Raw genomic sequence first — 24016 nt, forward strand, 5'->3', positions numbered from 1 at the left:
CACCCCCCCCCCCCCTTTCACATTACATCTTGGAGAGATGGGGATGGGGGGTAATGGGAGCAAGCAATGGGAGAGCTCATTATCTGGCCGACCATCTGCTATTGGGAGGGAGGAACTGTCTGTGTGTCCCAGACAGAGACACTCTGAATAGGCCTGGAGTTAGGGCGAAAATGTTCCTCTAACTTTGCTAAATTAGCTCTACATCTGGTATATTTGCTCATGTGTGATAAAAACCTGCAGTGCAGACACAAATCACGCGAGAAAATGTTGCTAACATGAGCAGAGATTTGGTGACTTGTATGTGGCCTTATGATATCCCCTTATTGTCTTGCATTTATGAACTTAAAGTGGACTCCCTCTGTGGTTTTATTATAATTTGTTTCTTTGCAACTATCCTATTTTCGTTATTACCGTTTAGGAATTTGCCCTAGTATCTAAAGTCAGAGAGGAATCATTACACATGTAAAAACAGTGCGCAAATGAAAGAGTGGACTGGCAAACTGAGATGAATGTTCATATAGATTCGGTCAGATGGCTGAGGGAGCTTAGTGTGAGAAGTTGCCGGGCGCAGCAGATGCTCTTTGTTGCTCTTCAGGCTATTGTTGTTGAAAGCTGAGACAGGAACACCCTGATTGGTTCCAGCTCCAGCAGCAGGAGGAAACAACCCCTTCCTATTGGCTCGTTGGTAGTGTCACTCCGCTGCTCGTCCCGCCTATCAGCCCTCCCTCCTCCGGCCGGCGAAGTTCATCTAAAGTTTCAGCAACTTTGTCAGTCAGAAGTAAACTTGCCAGCAGTAGCACTTGGCGGTCTGTGCGGGACTGAAGGAGACACAAAGAGAGAGAGAAGGACCGCAGACATGAAGCTGTGTCGCACTTTTCTTGGTTCGTATCACTTACTTGCTTTTGCCTTTACAGCAACAACTGAAAGAGTGAACTTTATGTTTCGGCATCTGCGTCTCTGTTTAGACCAACAAAGCGGTAATACAGTGTGTCAGAGTCTGAATTATACTACAGACTATTTCAGTAGTAAATGTAGATATGCTGTAGATACATTTTACACAGAACTACTTTTAAAAAGTGCTGTTCGCAGCCATTGGCGGATGTGTTTATCTCCGTACTGAAAGGCTGTGCGGGATTATAGTGATCCACAGTTCTGCCTGATCACACCAGTTTTAACTTTAAAACGTCTACGCGGTGGACTCGCTGCGGGTCTAATTCATCACACGCAAACATTGTTAAATAAACTTCAGAACTTCTCGCCAGCTTGTAACTGCAGCTAAACTTCGACCCCGTGGTAAAAACCGACCAGACAAAGGACAGTTGGTCCCCTAGGGGACCGTGTGGCCCCGGTACCGTGGGGACAATGCCAAGCTGCGGGCTTATTAAAAACTTTTTTGTTGTGTTAGTCTGTCGGCTTGTTCCATCTGTCGAGGGACTATAGGGGCCTCCCCCGGTCCCAACCTCAGCGCTCAGTCAGCTGCTGCCCCATGTAATATTTATACTGGCTGCCTGCACAATATAGCCACCATTCAACTGCTATAGTCTGAAGTGACGAAAGCATTAAAGTGCTGCAGGCCTCTGCCATCTGCATCTGCACACACTCACACACACACACACACACACACACACTTTGTGACAACAGAGGGGAAAGTTTTCCCAGCTGATTTGCCGTCTGTTGGGTCACTGCTGAGTCTGAGACTTAGTTTTCAGAAATTCACTTTGAATTTTATCGGTTTCACTTTTGTGACAAACATATTTCATCTGATTATAAGCTTTGGTTATTTTAAGTTGGTTTCAGTTTAGTTTAGTTTTGGTTTAGTTTAGTTTGTGGTAATTGTGTGTTGGAGCACGAAGTAAACTTAGGCCTGTTGTAATGGTTCATGAGAGTAGGGCCGATTTGAGTTTACTTTAGTGGAAATTAGTTTAGTTTCACACAAAACACACTTTGTAGGAAAAAGAAGTTTTCCCCGCTCATCCTTAAAAATAAAATGTAAAATAACTGAAACTATTTGGAAGAAATTTAATTCACTTAAGTTTTATTTAGTTTACTTGTGACAATTCATGTTTATTAAAGTTTTGTTTTTTTCATTTCAGTTCAGCTTGGTAACAACTATTCAGTCTTATAATGAGGGAAAATTGAGTTTATTTGAAATGAAATATAAAAAAAGTCAAGCGACTTGAAATAAAAAAGAGTTTATACACGTCACTCTGATTCAGCTTTGTTTTATTTAGTCGTGACAATTCAGGATTAACTGTTTAGTTTAGTTTAGTTTAGTTTTGTGACAAGCAGCTATTCACACTTAAAATGTCAATAGTAATGTCTTATCGTTCAAATTGAAATCTAAAAAAGTGACTTGAAATTAAGCAATAAAGTAATCAGATTAGTAGCGAATGTAAATAAATGTATGAAATCTAAATAGTTTGGTGTAAAAGCATTAAAGTCAGCCTTATGATACACCTACTGAGGCAGATATTTAGTGAGAACAGCATGCAGACAAAAGCCTTTGTTGACTCAACAATAGCTTATGTAAGATATTGTGCAGGCCTGAGAGACTCTCCGGGCCGGAGCTGTCCAGAGTTCTGAACACACACACACACACACACACACACAGCTGCACTTTGGAGCTGTCTGTAGTCCTGAAATCTCACCACAGGGAAAATATAATGACAGCTTGAGTATGTATTAAGGTTTTGTTTCAAACAGATACTTTTTATCTTCTGTCTAACCCTCAGACGTGCTGTGTGTTTTAGTCTGGCCTGCTCTGCTGTGGGGCTCTCCACTCACATCCCTACCCTGACCTCGAACTTTCTGTGGTCCCCTCTGCTGGATCAGGGGTCGAGTTTTTTTTTCTTTTTTTTATTTTCTCCATTTGGTTTTATTTGACAGTCGATGTTGTTGTTGTGTGAATCCTCTCTGTGCGCTCACAGTCTGAAATCATACTGATGCGGCATGCACGGCCGGTGATTGATTTCAGCTCCAATGCATAACAATGGGATTGCACAAAAAGAGCCTGCTGCAAAGAGATAAGAATTTAATAGAATTTCTGAAAGCTGAAGGTTGGGCTTTTTGAATATTCCCTGCGTACGCGGTGTGGAGACAGCAGATAAAGGATGGCATTTGTGGGGACTATTCTCAAATGGCTTGTAATGAATGGTTGTCATTTCCACTAATGGTTTCAAAACAGCAAAGCAAAAGCATGGTGTGAGCAACATTTGGGAATGACTCCAAGTTGCACTATTAAGACTAGTTGTTTGTTGTTTAGAGCTGCGCTGACAGTCTCTCAATGAGCCTAAAAATACTATCTACAAATCTGGGACTGGCACTGATCACTCTTCTTAAAACTCCCGCAGGCGCCCAAACAAACCTTGCACAATTTCATCCTAATATTTTCTCAATCCAATTCCTCTGTAGGATATTGTTTTTCAGTGATAATTCAGGTTGATATCGCACCTCCATCCCCTCACCTCTCCAGAGTATAAATAATTTTCCGCGAAGCTCCCTTGGAAACTTGCCCTTCTGTCTGTATGTCGTTAAAACCCCACTTTCCATACGAAGGGATTATCAGATGCTGTCAGCACCACACATACACTGACTCTGCACACAACTACTACATCAATTCCCAATCCTGGAAAAAAAACTGCCCCCTGAATGAATTACTGGATGGTACCACTTTCCAGTGTGTGTGTGTGTAGGGGTGAGGGGTGTTTAAGGATGACAGTAGCCGTAACCCCCCTGTAATGTATTTGCGGACCATGTAGAACTTACCAGCGAGTGAAATGTATAAAACATGAGCTCTAACGTTGTGTTGGTCTCATCCTGTCGAGGCTCTGGCAGGCTTCCTCACCACGTACCTCCAAACTGTTTGGAGAGTGAAGCAGCATGGGAACTTATTGTCATATGCTCCATGCAAGGGGGGGGGGGCATGCTAAGATCTAGCTGAAGTTGTCAGATTCATTGGTTCGGATGATGTATGTGTTTGAGAGGGGGGAGGGACAAAGTGAGAGAGAAAGCGGCCGTGTGCGTGTACATAGGCCCATTGAGTTAGTGTATAGTAAGGGGGGCACCTCAAGCCCTGCCCATCTGATGCTGGAGGTTTTACTACAGCTTCCGTGATGTCATGGCAAAGGGCGGAGGGAGGAGATAGGGGGGTGTGGAGAGGGAATGAGGGGGGCACAATGGCTCGTGAGGGAAAGGTAAGTCAATATTACGTTTTTTTTTTTCTCGCTGACAAAGGCAAATGAAGCCATGTTTTTGCTTACAAACAAGTAACATCTTAACGCCTCGATCCGGAGCCGTGCGCCGGTGCGCTGTGGAGGAGAGGCCGCCCGGAATCCTTCGCTCGCTCAAATTATTTCTCACATCTGGACATTTGTGACGGGATAGATGGTCGGTTTTTTAAAAAACCTTTAGCCTACTCGGGATATCTTCTGGTTTTTTTTTTTTTTAGCAAAGTACTTGACAGCGAATCGCGAACTCTCAAAACACAGCAAGGAGACAGCGCCAAAGCCCAGCGGAAATATTGTTGACTACAGGTAATGGGAACTGAATTTATGTTTCATATGGATTTATAATTTTAAAAGTCGAAATCTAAGGTGTTGTTTGCGTAACTTTGATTTCCCCCGCATCATTGTAGTATCCGAAACCATCGCCGACAGACTGATTTTTGTGGCCACTAATGTTGTTATTCACATTTTCGTGTTGTGTGATCCCTCGAATGTGAATTCAAACTTACTCACAGCTGTGATCCCTAAAACACTTTGATCTGATTTTTTCCCTTTAAAGTCTATATTTATTTACTCCATTTATTGACGTTTTCAAAACGCGCCGCTGACGATAGTGAAGCGTATAGAGGGGATGCTGTTTTACCCTCAGATGTTGTTCATATTTACACTCGTGCCTCATAATAAGTGGGGATAAACCAACTATGGCGCTCTCTCAGAACGTCGGTGGTGTGTGTGTGCGTGTGTGTGTGTGTGTGTGTTTACCCACTTCTCTGCCACTCTGTTGGACACTTTATCCGTGTGCTGGACACAGTCGGTCTTAAAATGAGCTGTATTATATTATTGTAAATGCTCTCCTGGCGAGCTGAGCCATACCTGAAGTGTATTCTTCACTCTGTCCTCTAGTTTCACCTTTCTGTCTCTCCTGGGCTCGTCACGCCACGCCACTCTGTACCACACGCTACACCGGCCGTTCCCCTCTTTCTGACAGCAAAGCGCCATGTCTTTACGGAGTTCACTACTAAATTGTGTTATTGCGATGTTACAGTGGGCGTTGAGCAGCGCTCCCGTGTGTTTGTGTGTGTGTGTGTGTGTGTGTGGGGATGTACGGACAGATGGATGGATGGATGGATGGAGTGAGTGTGTGTTTGAGGGAGGGAGGGAGGGAGGGGTTGGCCATTTGATCCTCTGCAGCAAAAAACAGAGATGCTCTCTTCAAATGTCAGCCGCCGTTAGTGGTGCGCAGATTAAACAAAGTCTTCAGAAGCGCGCTGGCAACAAACACCGCGCACGAGCTGCACATTTTCGCCCTATTTTTCAAGTGCTGTTGTCGGATTCACCCCGAGACTGTGCTGCGGTGCATAATATGAGCCTGTGTTTTTCTTTACTACGCCCCCCCTTCGCCCCCCACCCCCACCTCTTCTTGCTTTGCTTAGATGGCCACGTAATGTGCTGTGTGTGCGCCCCACGGTCTGTCAAAGCACCTGCGTCCTAAGATGGAGGAAAGAGATGATGCTGATGATACACAGAGTATTATGTCACCCGCTCTTTAAGTTGCTCTCCATCCCCGCTGTAGTAGCCCGGAAGACTGCTCAATGTCGCTTGATCGCTGAGCAGCGCTGCTCTAATGAGAAACTTAAGTGGCTTTAGTTTAGATGTTGGATAGTCTTTGAGGGTTGGAGGCGCGGAGGAGGCTATGGTGAAACCATCTGAACTAACTTCACTTCCCCGATTTAGGCTTCTTTTAACGCCTTTTTGCAGTGATATTTGCCTTTAGTTAACGGTGGAGTATATGATGATGTGTCACTGTCTGCAATAAAACAAACCTCTGCCAGGCCGTGCAGCTTCGAAATACAGTTTTTGAAGGATTCGGTTGTGTTTAAGGCGGTTTAGTTCATGAAGCCCATGAAAATTCACAGAAGGAGCCTTTACTCTGCTGCTATTGTTAGGCTTCATTTACAATGAGATCTGAGCTCAAGATGTAATGCATCATAGACAGAAATGATAAAACACCTATTGTTTTTTCCTGTTTACTTTTCCATTGAAATGCAGCCTAGTTTCAGGGGATTACAGAATTAGGTTATTGGTGCCTTATCCTGTCAGTGGAGGCTATAGCTGCATGTAGCACAGGCCCTGATAGGAAGTTTTTTTTTTTTTTAAGTTACTGTGATAGGAGGAAACCTCTTTATTTATGAAGGGTTGAATAGCCCATGGTGAGGACAGCAGGTGCCGGAGGAGGGAGTGCAATAAACATGTTGGAGGAGCAGCTGGGGCCAAATTGCACCCTCGTCATTCAAAGCCTATCAGAAATCTAAGCAATACAAGCAAAGGTCAGGGTCGGCCAGGCTTTCAATGGAGAGGAGGCATTTAAAATGAAAGCCTGGAAATAATGAATTTCATGCCCCGTGTTAAAAGGGAAATACATAAAAAAATGAAAATTAATTAAAAAGTAGACCTGAGCCAAATATGCATTAATTTTCAGACAGAAAAGCATGACATGCGGAACTGTTCAGAACATCACAAAGTGCTGCTTTAGGCACAGAGGTGCACAAATCTCTACAGCTGGCATGATGTTTTATAAGCTGCGATGACATGTTTGTGTTGTTTCTGAGATGCTGAGGTCAGGGTGGCCCTCAGGGGAGCTCCTCCAAAAGCTGGTTACCATGGCACCCTCTTTTCCACACCCCCGCCCCCTAAACTGCCATCCCATAAGCGATAAGACCACCTCACAGACACTGGCTCGTGTTTCTGACAAAAGAGCGCCCTTTTGTAGTTAACTGTGCTCTATTTTATTTGACTTTCAGGTTGCAGTGTGGAAACTCAAATGAGGGTCAGACAACTTATCTGAATGACATTTTTTCTGGTTATCCATACATCAGAAATCCAATTTTCACATCTGCCAGACAATCTGGTAACTCTTATTTTTTTTTTCTTTTTTTGTAGAAACCAGCGAGTATAATGAGGCCATCCCACAACACAACTTTTGATTTCTCTGTCTCTTCTGCCCGACTCACTCTAATCACACTAAGTTGTCTCTAAATCCTGCTTAACAGGACCAGGGGTGTACAGCTGGCCTCAGCCCTGTATAGACACTAATACTTTTACAGACAGTTCACCCTGGTATTTAATCTAACTATGGATTTAGGTCTCTTTGCTCCATTGTCCCAGTACAGTAAGCTGCCTGCCCATAATGGTATTACTCAAGCCTGCACTTTGTTTCTTGGTAAAAGTTTTTGTTTCCATAAATTTATAGACTAAATGAGTTGATTTTGTTCCTTTTTTGCAGAAAACAGAAACAAATTTCTGAACTTTCCCTTTCAGAAGTGTGAGCCTGGATGCAATCGCACAATCCTGGCAGTAAAATCCTTTTTTTTTTTTTTTTATCCATTTGTTTTGTATTCATCTTTCTACCCCTGCCCCCCCCTCGCTTCTGATTAACCAAACCTCCCTAGTGAACAGCTAATTGTCTCATACTCCTTCAATTCTCACTGCAAAATAACGAGATGCAAGTCTTTTAGGTGGGAATGCGCTGCCGCTGATCAAAGAATAAAGGAGCACATATCCTGAGCAGATAAAACTCAAATTAGTTTTATGTTTTTTCAGCTGTGAAGGATCCAGATGTTCCGATTTTCACACAAAACAACACCTTTTCTGTGATTAATAATCCGATTTTTTTTTTTTTTTAAACCTCAGCAATCAGATATCTTACACCGTTTGTAAAGATGTATTTTCTCCGTCTGTGGCTCAGGACTGAACAAAGTGAGCAGGGACACTGACACATGGCCTGAGGCAACGTGTCCTAATAGAGCGCTGTTACATATTTGGCATTTGGGAAAGGCTCTCAGCTCCTTGGCCTCTCCAAACTAACAATGAAGAATGGATGCTCACTTCACTTTTCGAAAAGGAGGGAAAAAAAGAGAAAAGAAAGAGTTTGCATGCTTTGGAAGCAGAGATAGCTGAGACAGAGAGACAGAGATAGAGATGCAGACAAGCAGTAGTGCTGTTGTAATCGCTTTTTCACTGAGGGAGTGAAAGTTGATAAACAAGCATTTTGCAGAGTGCTGGCTGGGCTTGGTGAGGTTTGCATGTAGTGGGCAAAGTAGGGATGGGCGTGGAGAAGGGACTTTGATGAAGGGTGCCGGGGAGGTGGGGGGGGGTTCTGCTTTGGGACCCCTCAGATACGGACATGCAGCCTTTTGTTGTCTCACTGGCTGGCATTGCTTTTAGCGTGCACTCTGCATGCACTGTGGGTTCACATACAGGACAGTATGTGCAGAGAAGATAACTCTCACTGTATCTTTGAAAGCAACAAGAGGAGAGATGAAAAGCTAGAGATAATAGATGGGATGAAATGAGATGGACAGATGCATCTTGCACTCTCAAAGGCCAGGGATTCATATTCAAGTTCAAGTGTAAAGAGCTTTATGTTTTGTTGCCTCTTCAGACTGCTGCAGGTGATTTGAAAGATCCAGATCAATGCGGTCATTTTAATTTGGAACATTCATTCATTTTTTTTTGTGTCAAAATTCAAATAATCCAAATATTTTTGCCTTACATTTATACTGTGTAAATCTTAATAGGTGAATGATTACTCTTCCACAATATTGTTGCTTCAATTTAAATTTTCAGTCGACTGAATTAAGAGTGCGCTGACCTAAACCGTGGTCTGTTTGAGTGTTTTTCTCTAAGATGTTTTTGAGGACAGACGGATAGGTTGCCCATACAAAGGAGGAGTCACTGTAAACTCAAGGGCACTTCTGTATACATATATATATATATGAAAAAGAATCAGATTTCACTGCACCAGCTCAGCGATTCATAAAGAGACAGAGTGGAGGGCAGAGCGAGGGAGCCACATCCTCTTGTTTTGGAGTCCCGCGGCTGAAATGTTTCAGGCTGCACTAACGGAAAAGTTCAGCCTTGAGCATTCGCGGAAAAATGTTCTGCACTCTTCCTGAACATGAAAATGAAGGGGGGAAAAAAATACGACGTCACGTGACGTTTACTGTTGGGACAACTCTCTGTTTTGTGTTTAACACCTCTACCAACGTAGGCTTCCGTGAAGAATGGAAAAGGGATTTGTAATGGATTTAGTATGTTTCTCCTGGCCAATCAGGAAGATGAAGTGAGGAGCTATTACCTTGATGAAAAAGGGGGAGAGAGGGGGAAAAAGAGGCTTGATTTATGTATGATTCATTATTTACTGGCCATTCTTCACCCCTTCTCCTCTTGCATTGCCCATCCCCCTATTTGCTTATATATGCACCCTGAAAAGCTCGATAAAAATGCGCAAATTTGATTGATTCTAATAGCAGACTGACAGGGACCCCAGCTGGGGCACTTAACCATGCATCTGTGTGTGTGTGTGTGTGTGTGTGTGTGTAAAGCATACACAGTGTTCCTTTAGTTAATAAAGGAGTGTCTGCAGCATGCTCGAGTGCTCCGACCTCAAAGTAGCACCCCCACCCTCACCTTCCTTCCTTTATCCAAACTGCTGCTGATGTTGTTGATTTCATTTGACAAGTGTCCTTCGCTCCTACTTTTTACCTTCTCTTAATTTTTCCTAAAATCTTACCCTTCCTCGCTTGTTTCTTGTATCTTTTCTTGTGCTAGAAAATGAGTTTCGGGGTGAGCTGGTGAACCAGCGGTGGACACGAGGCGAGAGGACCAACAGCCGCTGTCAGGCCTCCCAGAGACTGCAGAGCCGTCAACCAATCATGGTGAGTGACAAGACCCCGCAGCGCCTTCCTTGCCTCCGTCCCTCTTCGCTACGCACCACGCCCCTACACCCCTTCTAACCTGATTTTGCTTCCTGGGCATTTCCCCAATCCCTAACTCAGCAGGCAAAGTGAAAAAGTGTGGGGGTTGGGGGTTGTGTGTGTTGATGGCCACATTGGACAGATAAACATGAATCAAACAGCACATCAAATCTCCCTCTTGGCCCGGCCCCTTCAGCTTAGTTCAGTTTAGTTAAGCTCAGCATGGCATAGCTCAGCATTTTCCCTGTGCTGAGTTCATTTCACTTCACAGGATTCTTTTTTGTATTGAAACATAATGATAAAAGTAACTCAAAAGGATGTCCTTGAGCTGCTCATACTTTTTTGTCCATGATATTCCTCCTTATCAGCAGAGTAGAAAAATACTCTCCTCTCTACTACCTCTCTTCCTCTTTGTTAACCCTCTCTTGCAATTATAAAGCCGTCTCAGTGTTTTTTTTTGTACTTCAATATAATGTTTCTGACCCAAACACTGCAACAATTTCAAGTGTATTTCTCTATTCTGAAAACATCTGGTGCTTTTTCACTGTGCATCACAACTGAGATTGTGACACTTGACAAAGAGATGGAGGGATTGAGGGGAGATTGAAAGAGAGAGAAGTCGGGGTGGTGAGCCCAGGGGGGGGGGTTGTTTTCCCTTGGGCCCAGTAAAAGTAGTTTGCTTCCCCCTGATGGCTCCGGTTCATCTGAAGAGATGACTTTTATTGATCTGGTTTGATTTCTGCTGCTGAGGGAGCTGAGAAGAGGGAGGGGTTGCTTTCAATACTACATCATGTGAAGCGGCTCTGGCACTTATGATACCTGTCACACAACCTTCTTATTATCTTTGTGTATCGGACTGAGATGAATGAAATGGACTGAGGATTAAAGCTAAAAGATGTATAGTTCTGAACACTGGAATCACGTCAGGATGTCTCACACTGTAAATGGCAAACCTCTGACAGCACACTTGATCACACTGACCCATTATGCGCTCACACATGCTCAGTCTTTCTCGCATATAAAGTGAGAAACATGCTGGCTCCCCTCCTCCCTCCTCACTACTCCACCCTGCCTTGTGTGAATTATTAAAGTGAAACTGTGGAAGGGCTCACCGTGTGGTGATCTAACATGGAGGCTGCTCAGCGTGGTCCGCCTGTCGAGGGAACTGTGCAGCACGCCTCTAATTGGCAGCTGCTGTCCGCAGGTAATTTTTGGAGATGTCAGTCTTCGTGACACCCTTCTCCTACTCCTCTGTTTGTCTCCTCCCCACCTTAACCCCCTCCTTCCCTCTACTCTTGTAAACCTGAAAATGAATAAAAGAGTCATTTATGTGCACCAGGGGACGAAGGGTGACCTTCTCTCTGAAGTCATTGCCCCCAGCCAGCCATTTACATAGAGCTGTCAGAATGCAGAGTAGAGCCTGGGCCCTCGTGCTCCGACCGTCGCACACAAAGAAGGACATAATTGATAATGTACAATACAGCCAGTAGGGATGAGTTGCGTCTTCCTCCTCCTCTTCCTCCTCCTCCTTCTTTTTCTTCTTCCTCAGCTGCTACTCCACACCACATTTCACACTAGTTAAACCCCAAAACACACACAGCACATACGCACAAGCTTCTTCTCCACGTAGTGGTTTTTGCATAGGCACACACATCAGGACACACTGCCTCCTCTCATTTTCTTCTTTTCTCTCTTTTTCTTTCCATGTGTTCTGCATAAGACATTGGTACTGTGTGGACCCACTTACATACACCATTCAGGGAGTCTAAGTAAAAGACAATAAGGTAAAGGACAAGTTCTGAACTTGCATTAAAAAGGGCCCTTTGAAAGAGATTAGGAAAATCAGGTGAATGCCTGCCTGGCTGCATCTGGATTCACTCGCTGTGACTTTGTGTTCATACAAATTTAATGAGCTGGAACTGAGAAAAGGGACAGGAAACAGAGGAGAACTCAGATGTGCTTACCTATTTAAATGTGTGTAACTATGGTTACGCAAACATGAAAGCAGTAGGATCTCTTTTCAGTCCAGGTTTTGATTCATCTGATGACTGTCAAAATAAGGAGAAGGCTAAGGCAGGAAGATGAAAAAGTACAGGAGTAATGGAATAGTATGTAATCTGTTCATGAAGAAGGACTTTGTGCTTTAGGCTCATTCACACACACACACACACACACACAAACTTACTTCAGTCACTTTTGGAGTAATTATATAGGCTTAGATTAATTTTAATTCCTCCATTAATACTGTCATTTAATTCATTTCATTCACTTTACCACAACTTTTAGCTAACAGTTTCAACTTCACTGCTGGCTTGGTAACCACTTTTTACATGTCATGATGTTATAACTGATATCAATATGTGTTTTTTTTATTCAAATTTGAATTTCTTTACTTTATTATTATTAAAATTATTATTTATTAATTATTAAAATTATTATTATTTATAATTACTTCATATTTGCAAATTAGATGAGCTACTCTACAGCCTTTTCACATACACATAAACAACCACTGTTCTTCTAACTTGTTATTCTGTTATTTTAAGTGTTGTTTTATTATACATCATGTCATTTGTCTATTATTACACTTAACGCACCATAATATCTAAACTTTTTTTTAACTACTTGGGCAGTTTGTGTAAAAATACAATAGAAAATACTATTAGAAATATAAAATAGTATAAAATGGAAGCATTCAAGGAAATTTAAACTTGCTTATTTCCTCAAATGAAAGGTCTAATAATGGCTGTGGGTATGGCTGACACAAAGAAATAAAGACTAGGGGAAAAAAATACATGGGTGGATAAAGTCCAGGTGCCTGTTACATAATGTGCATGCCAGGTAAGCAAAGTGTACAATGTACATGTACAACAATGTACACATCATATCTTAAATCTCAATGTGGCATTTCAGTCACTGCTGGCATAGATGTGTAATGTCACAGCCAAACTATATCTTGTAGTATTGCAGGCATACTGTGCTAACAGGGAAAGACTACTTGCAGTATTGGCCTGGTGCCCCCTGCTGCTGAGGTAAATAAAGGCCCTGGTCATTTTTTCAAGAAATCTGGTAATTACAGGACTTACATTCTACCACTGCTTCTTGTATATAAAGAAGTGCAGACAGTTAAGTGTATGGAAGTGGACTTTGAACTATACACAGGCAGGCATACAAAGGGAAGCACAACCATACTGACAAAAAAAAAACTCTTCACTGCACACTCATTTGCTCCTCTTCCCACACAGCACTGTGAGTGGAGCGCAGGAGTCAACTGCTTCCTGCAGGCAGGGCACAACGCTGCTGCTTGTTGCACGACTTCTGCATGAACAGCGCTTGATCAAAAGAGTTGAGGAGAGAATGAGTGAGAGGGAGAGAGAGAGAGAGAGAGAGAGAGAGAGAGAGAGAGAGAGAGAGAGGGAGAGAGGAGCAGGCCAAGGCGGCGCAGACGCACACAGGAAAGGAGGGACTTGTGCCTGCACCTGTACCTCCGGCCAGACATTAAATGGTAATGAATGAAGCGCACCATCCTCGGGGAAAAAAAAAGGCCTTAACAACAACAGCAACAGTGTGCTTCATCTTCCTCTCATCCCTCGTACCTCCTTCTTTTCATAAGTAGTCTATTAGCAGGAAAGGGGTATTGCCAAATAGAGAGAGGGAGGAGGTAAAAAAGAAGGGGAGTAACAAAGCCTGCCCTGTTTGAATCCCACAGTGGCGGTGCCAACTTGACTATAGAGAAGCAACAAAGCAGCTAAGTGCCTGGGCAAGGGGTGGGGATGGGGGCTGGGGGGATAAAGGTGGAGTTTGGTGGAGGTGGGGGGAGGGGAAGTGTACAGGAGGGAGGAAGTGTGAGACAGGGTTTGGGGGTGGGGGTCTGTGATATAAAAAAAAGTCCAGTAATCAAAGCTAATGGCTGCATTGTGTCTAAAAAGCATCTGATAGCTTTAGAGTGCACTGAGAGCAGCACTGAGCATTCAGAGGTGGTGCTGAGGAGGTGTGGCCAAGGGTCACTGTGTTTGTGTGTGTGTGCGTGTGTGTATTTGAGGCAGCAGGGTTAACACCTGCTCCTTTGTGGCTTAAAAGCCGAGCCAGGAGTAAGCAGTGGGCTCGATACACGTAGGCACACACACACACACACACACACAGTTTGCTTCATAAAAGGGCTATTACTGTGTCTTTTTTTTTGCAGTCTTTGTGTTTTTGCTTTATTATTATATTCAGCATAGTTATGAGTGTCAGTCCCTCTGCTTGCAGGGGCCCTGGCCTGTGTAGGCCGCCTGTTGCCTCTGTACAGCATGCAATCATGTGTACCATTCAGGTGCAGGAAATTATAGGGAGAGCGATGGGAGGTGTGTGTAGGGTGAAGATGGGGAGGAGGGGATCTGAAAATTCTGTTTCTCTCTTGACAAAGTGAGCAGTACAGTAGTTTCAATGTGTCCTTTATTTTTTTTTTTTGGGAGAGGAGGGTGAGGAGGGATGGGGGAGCACTGTTTCATGAGGATTACAGATGTGATCGTCTCTTTTGTCAGTATTACCTTTGGTGTGTTTCAGTGGGAACATTCTGAGTGAGGGCTATGATAGCAGCTCTTTTGAAGCAGAGAAAAGACAATTAACTGTGGATGTGTAGCGAAATACAGTGAGAGCATTGAGAAATTACCACTGATGGTCTCTCTTATCTCTCCCCCTTCTTTTCTTGTCTACATGGTCTTTTCTGTTTCCACCTTTACTCACTCCACTCCCTCTCCGTCATTTCTGCCTTTCCTTCATCCCAGATGAGTGTGGAGGGTGATGACAAGCGAACTCGCACTCGGTCCAAGGGAATCAGAGGTGAGTGTCATTTCTGTCCATCATGTCAGACACGCACACACACACACACACGCATGCATGCAAATACAAAGTTTAATACACATGCACAGGAACAGGAGTGTGTGTGTTTTTGAGCAGTGTGTCTGTATGAATGTGAACACTGAACAGGTGCAGTTTTCATGTTTCAAGGATTCAAGGATCCTTCAATCACAGTCACATACCTCACGGGAAATCACTGAATCTCATAACTCCAGATTTCCAATACAAAATTTTGCACATTGTTGGACTCAGTTAAGACTTTTTTTTTTTTGAAGGTGGGCTTCCAGTGCAAACCTTGTCCCCCAATAATACTTATTTTTCCTTTTGTCTGTACTGCTGTTTATCCATCTAGATTATTTCAGTGTGAGTTGCAGAGTTTTGGAGCAGTTTTACGTAGGAACTAGCATGTATTTTTGATTTGGGGTGAATTGTCCCTTTAAACGCCTAGGGAGCAAAGTTGGCAACAGACAGAAGAGAAGCAGTCTAGATGATTTCTATGATTTCCGAGCCCATGTACTTCTGATATAAAGCAAACAGACATGTATGAGAAAAAAAACATTTACAGATGTGTACATGAACAGTGTGCATGTTTGTGTGGATACTGACATCCATGTGTGTATAAAGAGTCTGTCAGCAAATGTGAAAATAAATGACTTTTAGTGTGTAGCTGTGAAAACGTGCTTCATGCGTGTATATATAGGCATATTGTCCTCTGTGTGTGCACGCATGTGTGTGTGTGTGTTTGATGTTTAGAAGCAAGACAGCAGAACAGCAGTTCACAGGGTGTTCAGAGCGCAGAAAGGCGTCCAGTCATTCTAACTGCATGATGAAAGACTGAGAAACTGACATTCTGCGCACACACGCATCTCAGTGTGTACGCCAGTGTGTGTGTTTTCTGCTCTCGAAGTGTATTTTGATACCCAGGGTCCTTCTGACATGTGATTAATGCATGTGATATGGGAGCCCAAACTGAATTCTCCTGGATCGTATTGTTTTCTTGTTCAGCCCCAAATGAAAATAGGATATTTCTCCAAACTCATTCTATCGCTCAACTCCCAATCGATGCCTATGGCCAGCCGAGAGTGATGTGTGTGTCTTTGGGAGTTGTTTGTGAGCAGAGCTTGATTTATGTTTTGAAGGCAATTACTATAAGTTGTCCCAGAAAGAAGGCCTGTTTTCTACTGATGAAGGCAGTTTTCCTTTGAATTTCACTTTCCCAATTATGATAACTGTGCAACAATTAATCAAGTTTTATTGCTGAAGTCTGCATATAATTGTCACTTTTTTTTTTACTGAAGAGCACAACGCAATTTGGCTGATTTAGTTTTTCTCCTTTGTGTTTATGTTGTTTCAATGTGTTTGTGCAAGCCAGCACTTACACTGCTGTTAGTTTTGTGCTGGCCTTTGTGAACATGTGTTTTCTATGTGTGTATAGTTACATGTAGATGTGTGTGTGTGCTTGCCTGTGAGCTCAGGAGTGTGTAGGTGTTTTTTTTATTCACCTCATCATGCAGTCAGCAGTGTGTAAGCCTCTATGAGGAAGCCTCGTGGGATTCGTATGCATTTGTGATTTATTGATCTGAGTTTCTTTTAGCAGAGCGGCTTTCTGAGCAGTCATTCACCTTTTGTTCTCCCTCCCTGTATCTTTCTTCTCCTCCCCCCTCTTTCTCTCCCCCTGTATCTCAGTTCCTGTTGAGCTCGTAGGACAAGAGCTGAGGTAAGGAAACACCTTCATCTTTGTGCAAATCCTTTTCATAAAGTTCTTTTATGTGCATTGCAGAGCACCCCCCATGGCACTCATAGCCTCACTTTCCCTGCTTCTCTAGATGATGGTGTATATTATTATTTTTTATTTCTTATCAACACTTCTCAGTTCATGGTCAGTGCCTATAACTGGCTTATATTGATTCCTCAAAGCTTTTGCTATTTCCAGCCATGAGCACATACAGTAGATGCAATGACAGGGGCGTATGATCTTTTTGCAATCCGATCGAACGATACGACATGAGGAGAGAGGATGGTGAAGGGCGATGATTGCCCTGCCCTGTCTTCTCAGTTCTCCTCTTCCCCTTTCACACCCAGGGGGCAGCTTTTAGGGCCTCACCAGTCATGAAGCCCATTGTCCTCCTTCCCTTGCCTTCTCTAAATTATTTTTTTTTTCCATCTTCTCTCATTTTGTCACACTTCACCTCAGAGCATTGATCTGTGCTCAGCACTCCAAAATCACCTTTCAGTTTTGAACTAAGAAGAGAGAAAAGAAAAAGTGTCAGGGAGACCAGCGAACATCTCATTTAAAATACAAATGCAATATTTTTTAATAAGTGAAATTAATAATAAGGATAATTGGAGTAATAAAGGGCAATTGCTAAGGGAAGTTAATGAGAATTGAAGTGAGCCGTCCTGAGGGGTCATAGCAACCTGGATCAGAGGAGAGAGAAGGAGACCTGCTGAAGAGAGCAGAGCAGGGGAAATTACAGCAGGTCTCCGCCGGTCCTTATCGCTCATACTAACAGGATATAGGCCAGAGTTGATGTACGACATACAATATTATGTTCTGCCTCGCTTGATGCCACCTGCATTATGTGTGTCTGCTGGACAAATGGAGCGAATAAATACACATGGAGCATGTGCATTTTATGGTGTGTGTGCTCACTTTGCATGTCTTTGCCTGTTTTCCTTATTTTAATTTGCTTTGTTTGTTGCTTGAGATTATCATTGCTTCTGCATAGGGACTAAAATGCACCATGTCTTAAACATATCTCTAACCTCCATCCATCCCATCCAGCTGCCCCACCCCTGGATGCAATGGCTCTGGCCATATCAGTGGGAGATACTCACGACACAGAAGGTAGGGCAGATTAAAAACCCACCCTCTGTCTTCCTTCTCTGTCTGTCTGTCTTCTTTGTCCTCGCTGCCCCACACCATTGGCATTGTAGAGAAAATCACGTTTCACTTTTTTAAAGGAATCGTTTCACTTTTTTAAAGGAAGAAAGGAGTAGTTTTTGTCATTTTTGACTATTAAAGCAATACAAAATAATGGTAGGCTACATGTTATCTTTGGACAGAGATTTTCTAAGCTGTTACCCTGCAAATGTAAGAGTGATACTGCTCACATTTTTTTTTCAGAGATGCTGAAGAGAGCATATTAGTTAGAACTGAGACCAAAGTAAAGCAGAGTCCTATTAATAAAAAATATTCTTAATATGCTTTTAAATGACACCCTTTGCACATTTGGATAATTAATGCAAATAAGAGCAGTGGTTCCCTACCTTTTTGACCCCTAAAAAACAAACAAAAGAAACTTTTGACTTGACTAACCAGTCAGCACGCAATTGATGATTTTTGTTTTACTTATGATTAAATTTGAACACAGAGAAAAAACAGAAATTTTCAAGAAATAAACAGGAAATTAAAATGATTAACCTTATTAATTAAATTTGAGTTACCACATGCCAGTGACAATAGCTGTTTTTGATATTACACAAATCTGCCAGAGCCTCTAAATCTAAAGTTCTCAAATAAAGTTTTCAGTGTACAGCAGTGAAATGTGCTTTCTTCAGATTTTATTCTAGCTTTATTCTCCCTCCCTCCCCGTATGCGTCGCTGACCCTCAGAGACCTTGTGAGACTCGGGGCGGCTCACTGGCTTGTGACTCCTTTTTATTGAAGGGGCAGATATTAGCTATCTGTTTACATGTGTATTCGTTCAGCAGGCAATTTCAGATGCACTTTGTTTATAGATCGTCCCTCAATCTCCCTTGGTGTCTCCCAGGTGAGAGTAAGAGGGAGTTTATTGGATTTCACCCTCCGCTGCCTCGCCCGCCTCTCCATACAAGTTGTTCATTAAACGTTCCAGTCAATTGGCTGAGATTGGTTGTGATGTCTGAGTAAGCCAGCATGGCGCCCCCACCAGGCCGCATGTTGACTCATACTCTCTACTCAAAGAACCATTCCATCCTTCTTCATGTCAAAACACACACACACCCTCCATTATGCTGCTTAAAGTCACTCATGGACATGGTGAGGCGTATGAGGGTTTATTGGACATGTTAGAGTGCATTTTTGATTTCCCATTACGGCCCTGCTTGGTATTCATGATCCTTTTCTCTCTGGTCTTTCTTCCCCTTTTCTGTCTTCCTTTCCCTCCATTAGCGTACTGGGTTGCCCCATAGCCAGAAAGCGCCGTTTAGAGGAAGCAGAGGCCGAGCAGGAGCAGGAGCAGGATGCAGAGCCGCCGGCCTCCAAGAGGAAGGCACATCCCTTAAAGCTGGCCCTGGACGAGGGCTTCAGCGCAGAGAGCGACGCCAGCAGTGAGGCTGAGGGCGAGGGAGAGAAGGATGAGCAGGGAGCAGGAGAAACCAAGAGGGTGGGACAGGAGGGGAGGGAGCCAGTTGTAGAGGGGGAGAGAGAGGAGACGACAGAAGACCTGACACAGGATGGACATACAAATGGACAGATGGATGAGAAAGAGGAAGAAGAGAGTGATGAAGAAGAGACATATCAGAAGCACGAGAACATATCTGCAGCGGATGAAGGTAGACTTTTTTTTTACCCTAATAAAGCTCAATAATAATAATAATGTAGCCAAGCGATTCCTAGATGTGAATAGGAAAACACAAATAAGATCATGGGGAAATGAAGTGATCTCTATTAATCCACCAAAACCAAGTCTCAGCACATATCTCTAATATTCCAGGAGGTGAGTTGCCATGCCTAATAATGACCGCTGGGGGCACTAGGACTGTGAATGTGTTTCTTTCTGTTTCAGCAAGCTAATTTACATCCACAGACTCTGTCACAGCAGGTGTTTTAATGTCATTATGTGAATTACTTAGCAGGCAGGAAAATGCCAAAGATGATATTGTTTACAACAGCTTTAGCTCACTGCATGATTCTCAGTCACAGTTCTGACCTCTTCATATCTGTTTCCACAGAAGAAGAGTGTGTGATCATTGAGCCTGAGCTCGAAGCAGCGCCACCTACAGCCAAGTGTCAGTCTCTCTCTCACAGTGCTGAAGAGGTGGCCAATTCTCTCCTCCACCTTGGCCGAGTCTCCAACAACAATGCTCCAACTGTGGCCACTCAGCAGCCTGTTGCTATGGAGACTGGGGAGGATATTGCAGCCGAATGGGGTGAAGAAGTAAAGGATGAGCAGGAGGGGGACATGACAGATGCACACAAAGTTCAAGTTTTGGAAGAGTCATCTGTTCTACAGAGGGATGTAGCTGAAGTCGTGGAAGAGGAGTTTGAAGAAGAGCAAGGAGTGTGCCCAGACAGGAGCAACCACAGTAGTCAGGAGAACTACTCATATTTGCCCAAGGATGTTCACCATGAACAGATCAAAAATGAAGGGGAGGAGGAAGAGGAAGAAGGGATGGCAGTGCCAGGACGGCAGGGTACTCCAGCAGAAGAAGATGGGGACGAAAAGAAAGATGGGGAAGCCCACAGGGAAGTGAAACACATTCTGCCCATTTCTGATGTGCCAACTGCCATCCACACCATCACCAGCACCGCAGCAGCTCAGGGAACACATATCGAGGCTCAAGACCACAGAGCCAGTCCTCTAGAGGACTACAAATCACACAGGGCAAGTCCCCTTGGAAACTACTCCACCAACCGAGCCAGTCCACTTGACAAATATGACTCTCATAAACGTAGCCCACTTCAAAACTACAAGGCCAGTCCAGCTTTAAGCTACAGCTCCCACGGGGCCAGTCCGCTTGAGGACTACTTTCCAAACATCAGAGGTGAGAACTATAAAATCCACAAAGCCTCATCCTCAGCCTCTCCCGACATTATCGAGGTGCACTCAGATAAGTCAGAGAAAGACACTGATGATATGGATGGGGATGACGAGCGTGACGATGAAGACAGCCTGTCGCAGCGTTCCACTGTGACGGACGAGTCAGAGATGTTTGACATAACCCGAGGGAACCTGGGCCTGCTGGAGCAAGCCATCGCCATGAAGGCAGAGCAAGTGAAGCCAGCCGGGCCCAGAGAGCTGCTTTGTGCCCCAGATATCCACCACCAGCGATACATTACCATGGATGACAGGCCCAAGCACCTGGACATCATCCGCAAGAGCTACTTAAGCAAAGGTAGGGCATGGTGAGGAAACTAAGAGGGGAGGGCAGAAGTACAATGTGTACTAAGAGATGAAGATAGACAAAGCATCAGGAACATCTAGCATACTTTATTTTGCTAAAGCTATGTTAGCTACACATGGTTAAGCCTCTGCAAGTAGGGCTGTCACCTTGGTGGTAAATTCAAGGACACTCCAACATTTGAGACTGAATTGCTGATGGTACAGCTTCTTTGTACAAGCGAAAGAAAGAGTAGAAGGAGACAATGTGTTCACTGTGATGGATTACCTATCTCAAGAAAGTTTCAAAGTTATTTTTTGTACCATAATGATAGGCATGGAAAACAGTGAAGTAAGAAATCTGTTTGAACATAGTGAGTAACAATCTCTCTTTGTATTCAGTGCTCTAAACATTAGGGAAGAGTATTATAAACAAATGACAATACCAACAGTGCTTGGGTGTGCTTTGTTTGCTTTGTGTGTGCTTTATTTCATCATTTTTTTCTACTTAAAAAACAAAGTACAAAAAAAGGACATTAGCATTACATGAGGTAAAATAAGAAGTTTGAGCACACAAAAGTAATTTGGCCTGGTAGATCTTACTTTGAGTAATGGACAGTTGCCACATGTCCTTTTGAGAACATGACAGTGGTGTCAAAGAAGCCATTGAGGCACCTGCCCATCCTGCTTGATGCGTTGCTTTAATATGTTACCCGTATTCTCAGTTTCTCCTGACATAATCCTCCTGCTTTTGTACATGTATTTTTATCGGACCCACAGGTGTGTGTTATAGCCATTCTTTCAAAACATTTTGGTGGCATCTCGACATGCAAGTGCTAACTGTTAAATACACCATGCTCAGCTTCACCACACCACGTGGGTTTTAGCTGCTGTGATATTGGGTAAATCACACTCATTGAATTGCTTAGCGTTTGCAGTGATGGACTGCTAGCAAAACCATACAAATAAAAAATAAACTGTTTTTTTTTTCAAGACTTGGGTATAAATAAGATCGAATGTAGATATTTTTTAATTGGAGAAGTTTCAGTCCTACTTGAAATTTAGGGTGTCAAGCTATTGATACCCAACCCCACCAAACATGCAAAACCACCTATATGATAATTTACACAGAAATGACTGTGCCACGTAGATTAGTTTACAAAAAATTACATTCTAGAGCAGCACAAGGTGTCATGTGCTGAATTTAATGTGGGGAGCAGAACGTACAAATAAACACAGTGTACCAATTAAACAGCGATGAATCACAGAGCTCCGTTTAGATCCTGCCTCCTCCACCGTGATGGGAATGAAGTGGTTCCAGCTGAATAGACTTCCATGAAGAGCTGAGAGGAAGTGCTTGAAGAGGGAGTGAGAAGAGACAACAGGGAGGGAGGGGAAATACAAGAAAGATGACAACACGTTAGAGAGAAAGAGGACGAGTGCAGGTTGTTCCACAGTCAGAGTGTTTGTTTACATGCTGCATGTGTTCGGGCCTTGTATTTCACAGTTGGCATGCTGCCCACTTGTCATGCTCCTCACAGTATAGCGGTAGTGTGATTACATGCCTGGTAGTGCTGCCCTCTCCTTGGCCTCAACTCCCTCCTGTGGTGACGTTCCTGCTCTGCTCGACGCTAATTAGGAGATGCATGTCTCGTTAACATTCAATTTGAAGGCCAATAGAGCATTGCACTACCTCTTGCTCCTTTTTCCTCTCTCCAGTGCGACCGATACTGACTGGCCTACCTTGAGTAGCAGTAGGGAGGACTAGGCATCTTTGATTTTGTGTTAATTATAGTTGTATGATTTCCTCCTGATATTTTTAGGTGTTGTTTTTCTGAGATCTGAACAAGATTCTTGAAAATGTCAGATGAGTGTCGCAGGGGAACAGAAAATCAGTTTAGTAGGTTGACTTTGTTGGGTTAACTTTGAAAAAGCTGTAATATTTCATACATTTGATAGTATTTCATCTTGGTAAGCGTTTACAGAAACACAAATGGCATTTAGTCAAATGCTTAAAACACGGTGTGCATTTACAAAGATACATAAGACACGAGGAACAGATACAGCTGGTGCTGCTTTGGTACAGTTGTCTGAAATATGTCTAGATTTCATGCTCAGCCAAGCAGACTGTCTGATGGCATTAACCACTTGCTTTTGTCCTCCTTATTCATCCCACTTTCCCCTCTCCTCTTTTCTCTCTTTCCTTCTCCTCATGCCTCTCGTCACTCTGTTTCTTCTCTTGTCATTCTTTTATCCTACTACCCTCCTGTCCTCCTCTATCCAGAGAGCAGCAGGCCAGAGAAGAGGGAGATCAAGTGTCCCACCCCGGGGTGTGATGGGACTGGTCACGTGACCGGTCTATACCCCCACCACCGCAGCCTGTCAGGCTGTCCGCACAAGGACAGGATCCCCCCGGAGAGTGAGTTTTCTTCAGCTGCTTAGAAGATGAAAATAATCACGAAAAGAAGAAAAGTGACAGAAACCCACTACCTCTCCTTACTGTTTAGATTCACAGAAGTCCCAGTTTCATCATGAGGGTTTCCAGGGTTCATTATTTTCTGTAGGAAAGTAGTGGCTAGATATCTCACTGTAAGGCATTAAGAAGTTGACAAGTAAAACAAACAAACAACACAGCAAACACACAAAAAAAAACAGGTGACATGCTCCCAAAAGTTAATTTATTTTGATTTTGGATTTTAATGTTGGTGATTGTAAAGATAGTTCTTATACCTCTTACTTTAACACTGAACACACGTCCATTAAATATAGTCCAGTTTTGTTAATTTTTCTTGTTGCTGATAGTAGGCAAAAGGGGAGTGTCCTTGCAAGAATTAAGTGATATGATACATATCACAATACAGGGGTTACTGTGCAATGTACTGTACGGTATTGTTTCATAGGCATTTGATTTTTGTGTTTACGTTAGCAATATTTGCTTACTTCTTCCTCTCTCGGTTGATGTTGTTGATGAAGTGAAAGAGTTTAATGGTTGAAGACAGATTGCAATGTGTAGCTGAAAGGGGTTTAAACACAACACAAAATGAACCACTGCCACATTTCTTTGCATGTAAACTGTTAAATAATAATTAAAAATTGATAGTGTGAATCGATAC

The 24016-nt window shown here is 43.2% G+C and overlaps 1 protein-coding gene across 10 annotated transcripts in view; it reads left to right on the forward strand.

The window, feature by feature from the left end:
* The window catches only part of LOC124062917 (myelin transcription factor 1-like), a 100559-nt gene that overhangs the window by 60477 nt on the left and 16066 nt on the right, over positions 1–24016 (forward strand). For 6 of the 10 annotated variants that reach the window (XM_046396011.1, XM_046396012.1, XM_046396005.1 and 3 more), the window contains 7 exons: positions 9834–9940; positions 14749–14803; positions 16508–16538; positions 17607–17669; positions 18974–19356; positions 19756–20919; positions 23188–23322. In XM_046396011.1, the coding sequence (XP_046251967.1) occupies positions 9834–9940; positions 14749–14803; positions 16508–16538; positions 17607–17669; positions 18974–19356; positions 19756–20919; positions 23188–23322 (1938 nt within the window). Of the gene's footprint in view, positions 1–708; positions 882–4178; positions 4533–9833; positions 9941–14748; positions 14804–16507; positions 16539–17606; positions 17670–18973; positions 19357–19755; positions 20920–23187; positions 23323–24016 lie in introns of those variants that run through there. The other 4 variants (XM_046396014.1, XM_046396015.1, XM_046396006.1 and 1 more) reach the window with 4 other exon arrangements.

This window comes from Scatophagus argus, chromosome 8 (genome assembly GCF_020382885.2).
Source record: "Scatophagus argus isolate fScaArg1 chromosome 8, fScaArg1.pri, whole genome shotgun sequence".
Classification (NCBI taxonomy): domain Eukaryota; kingdom Metazoa; phylum Chordata; class Actinopteri; family Scatophagidae; genus Scatophagus; species Scatophagus argus.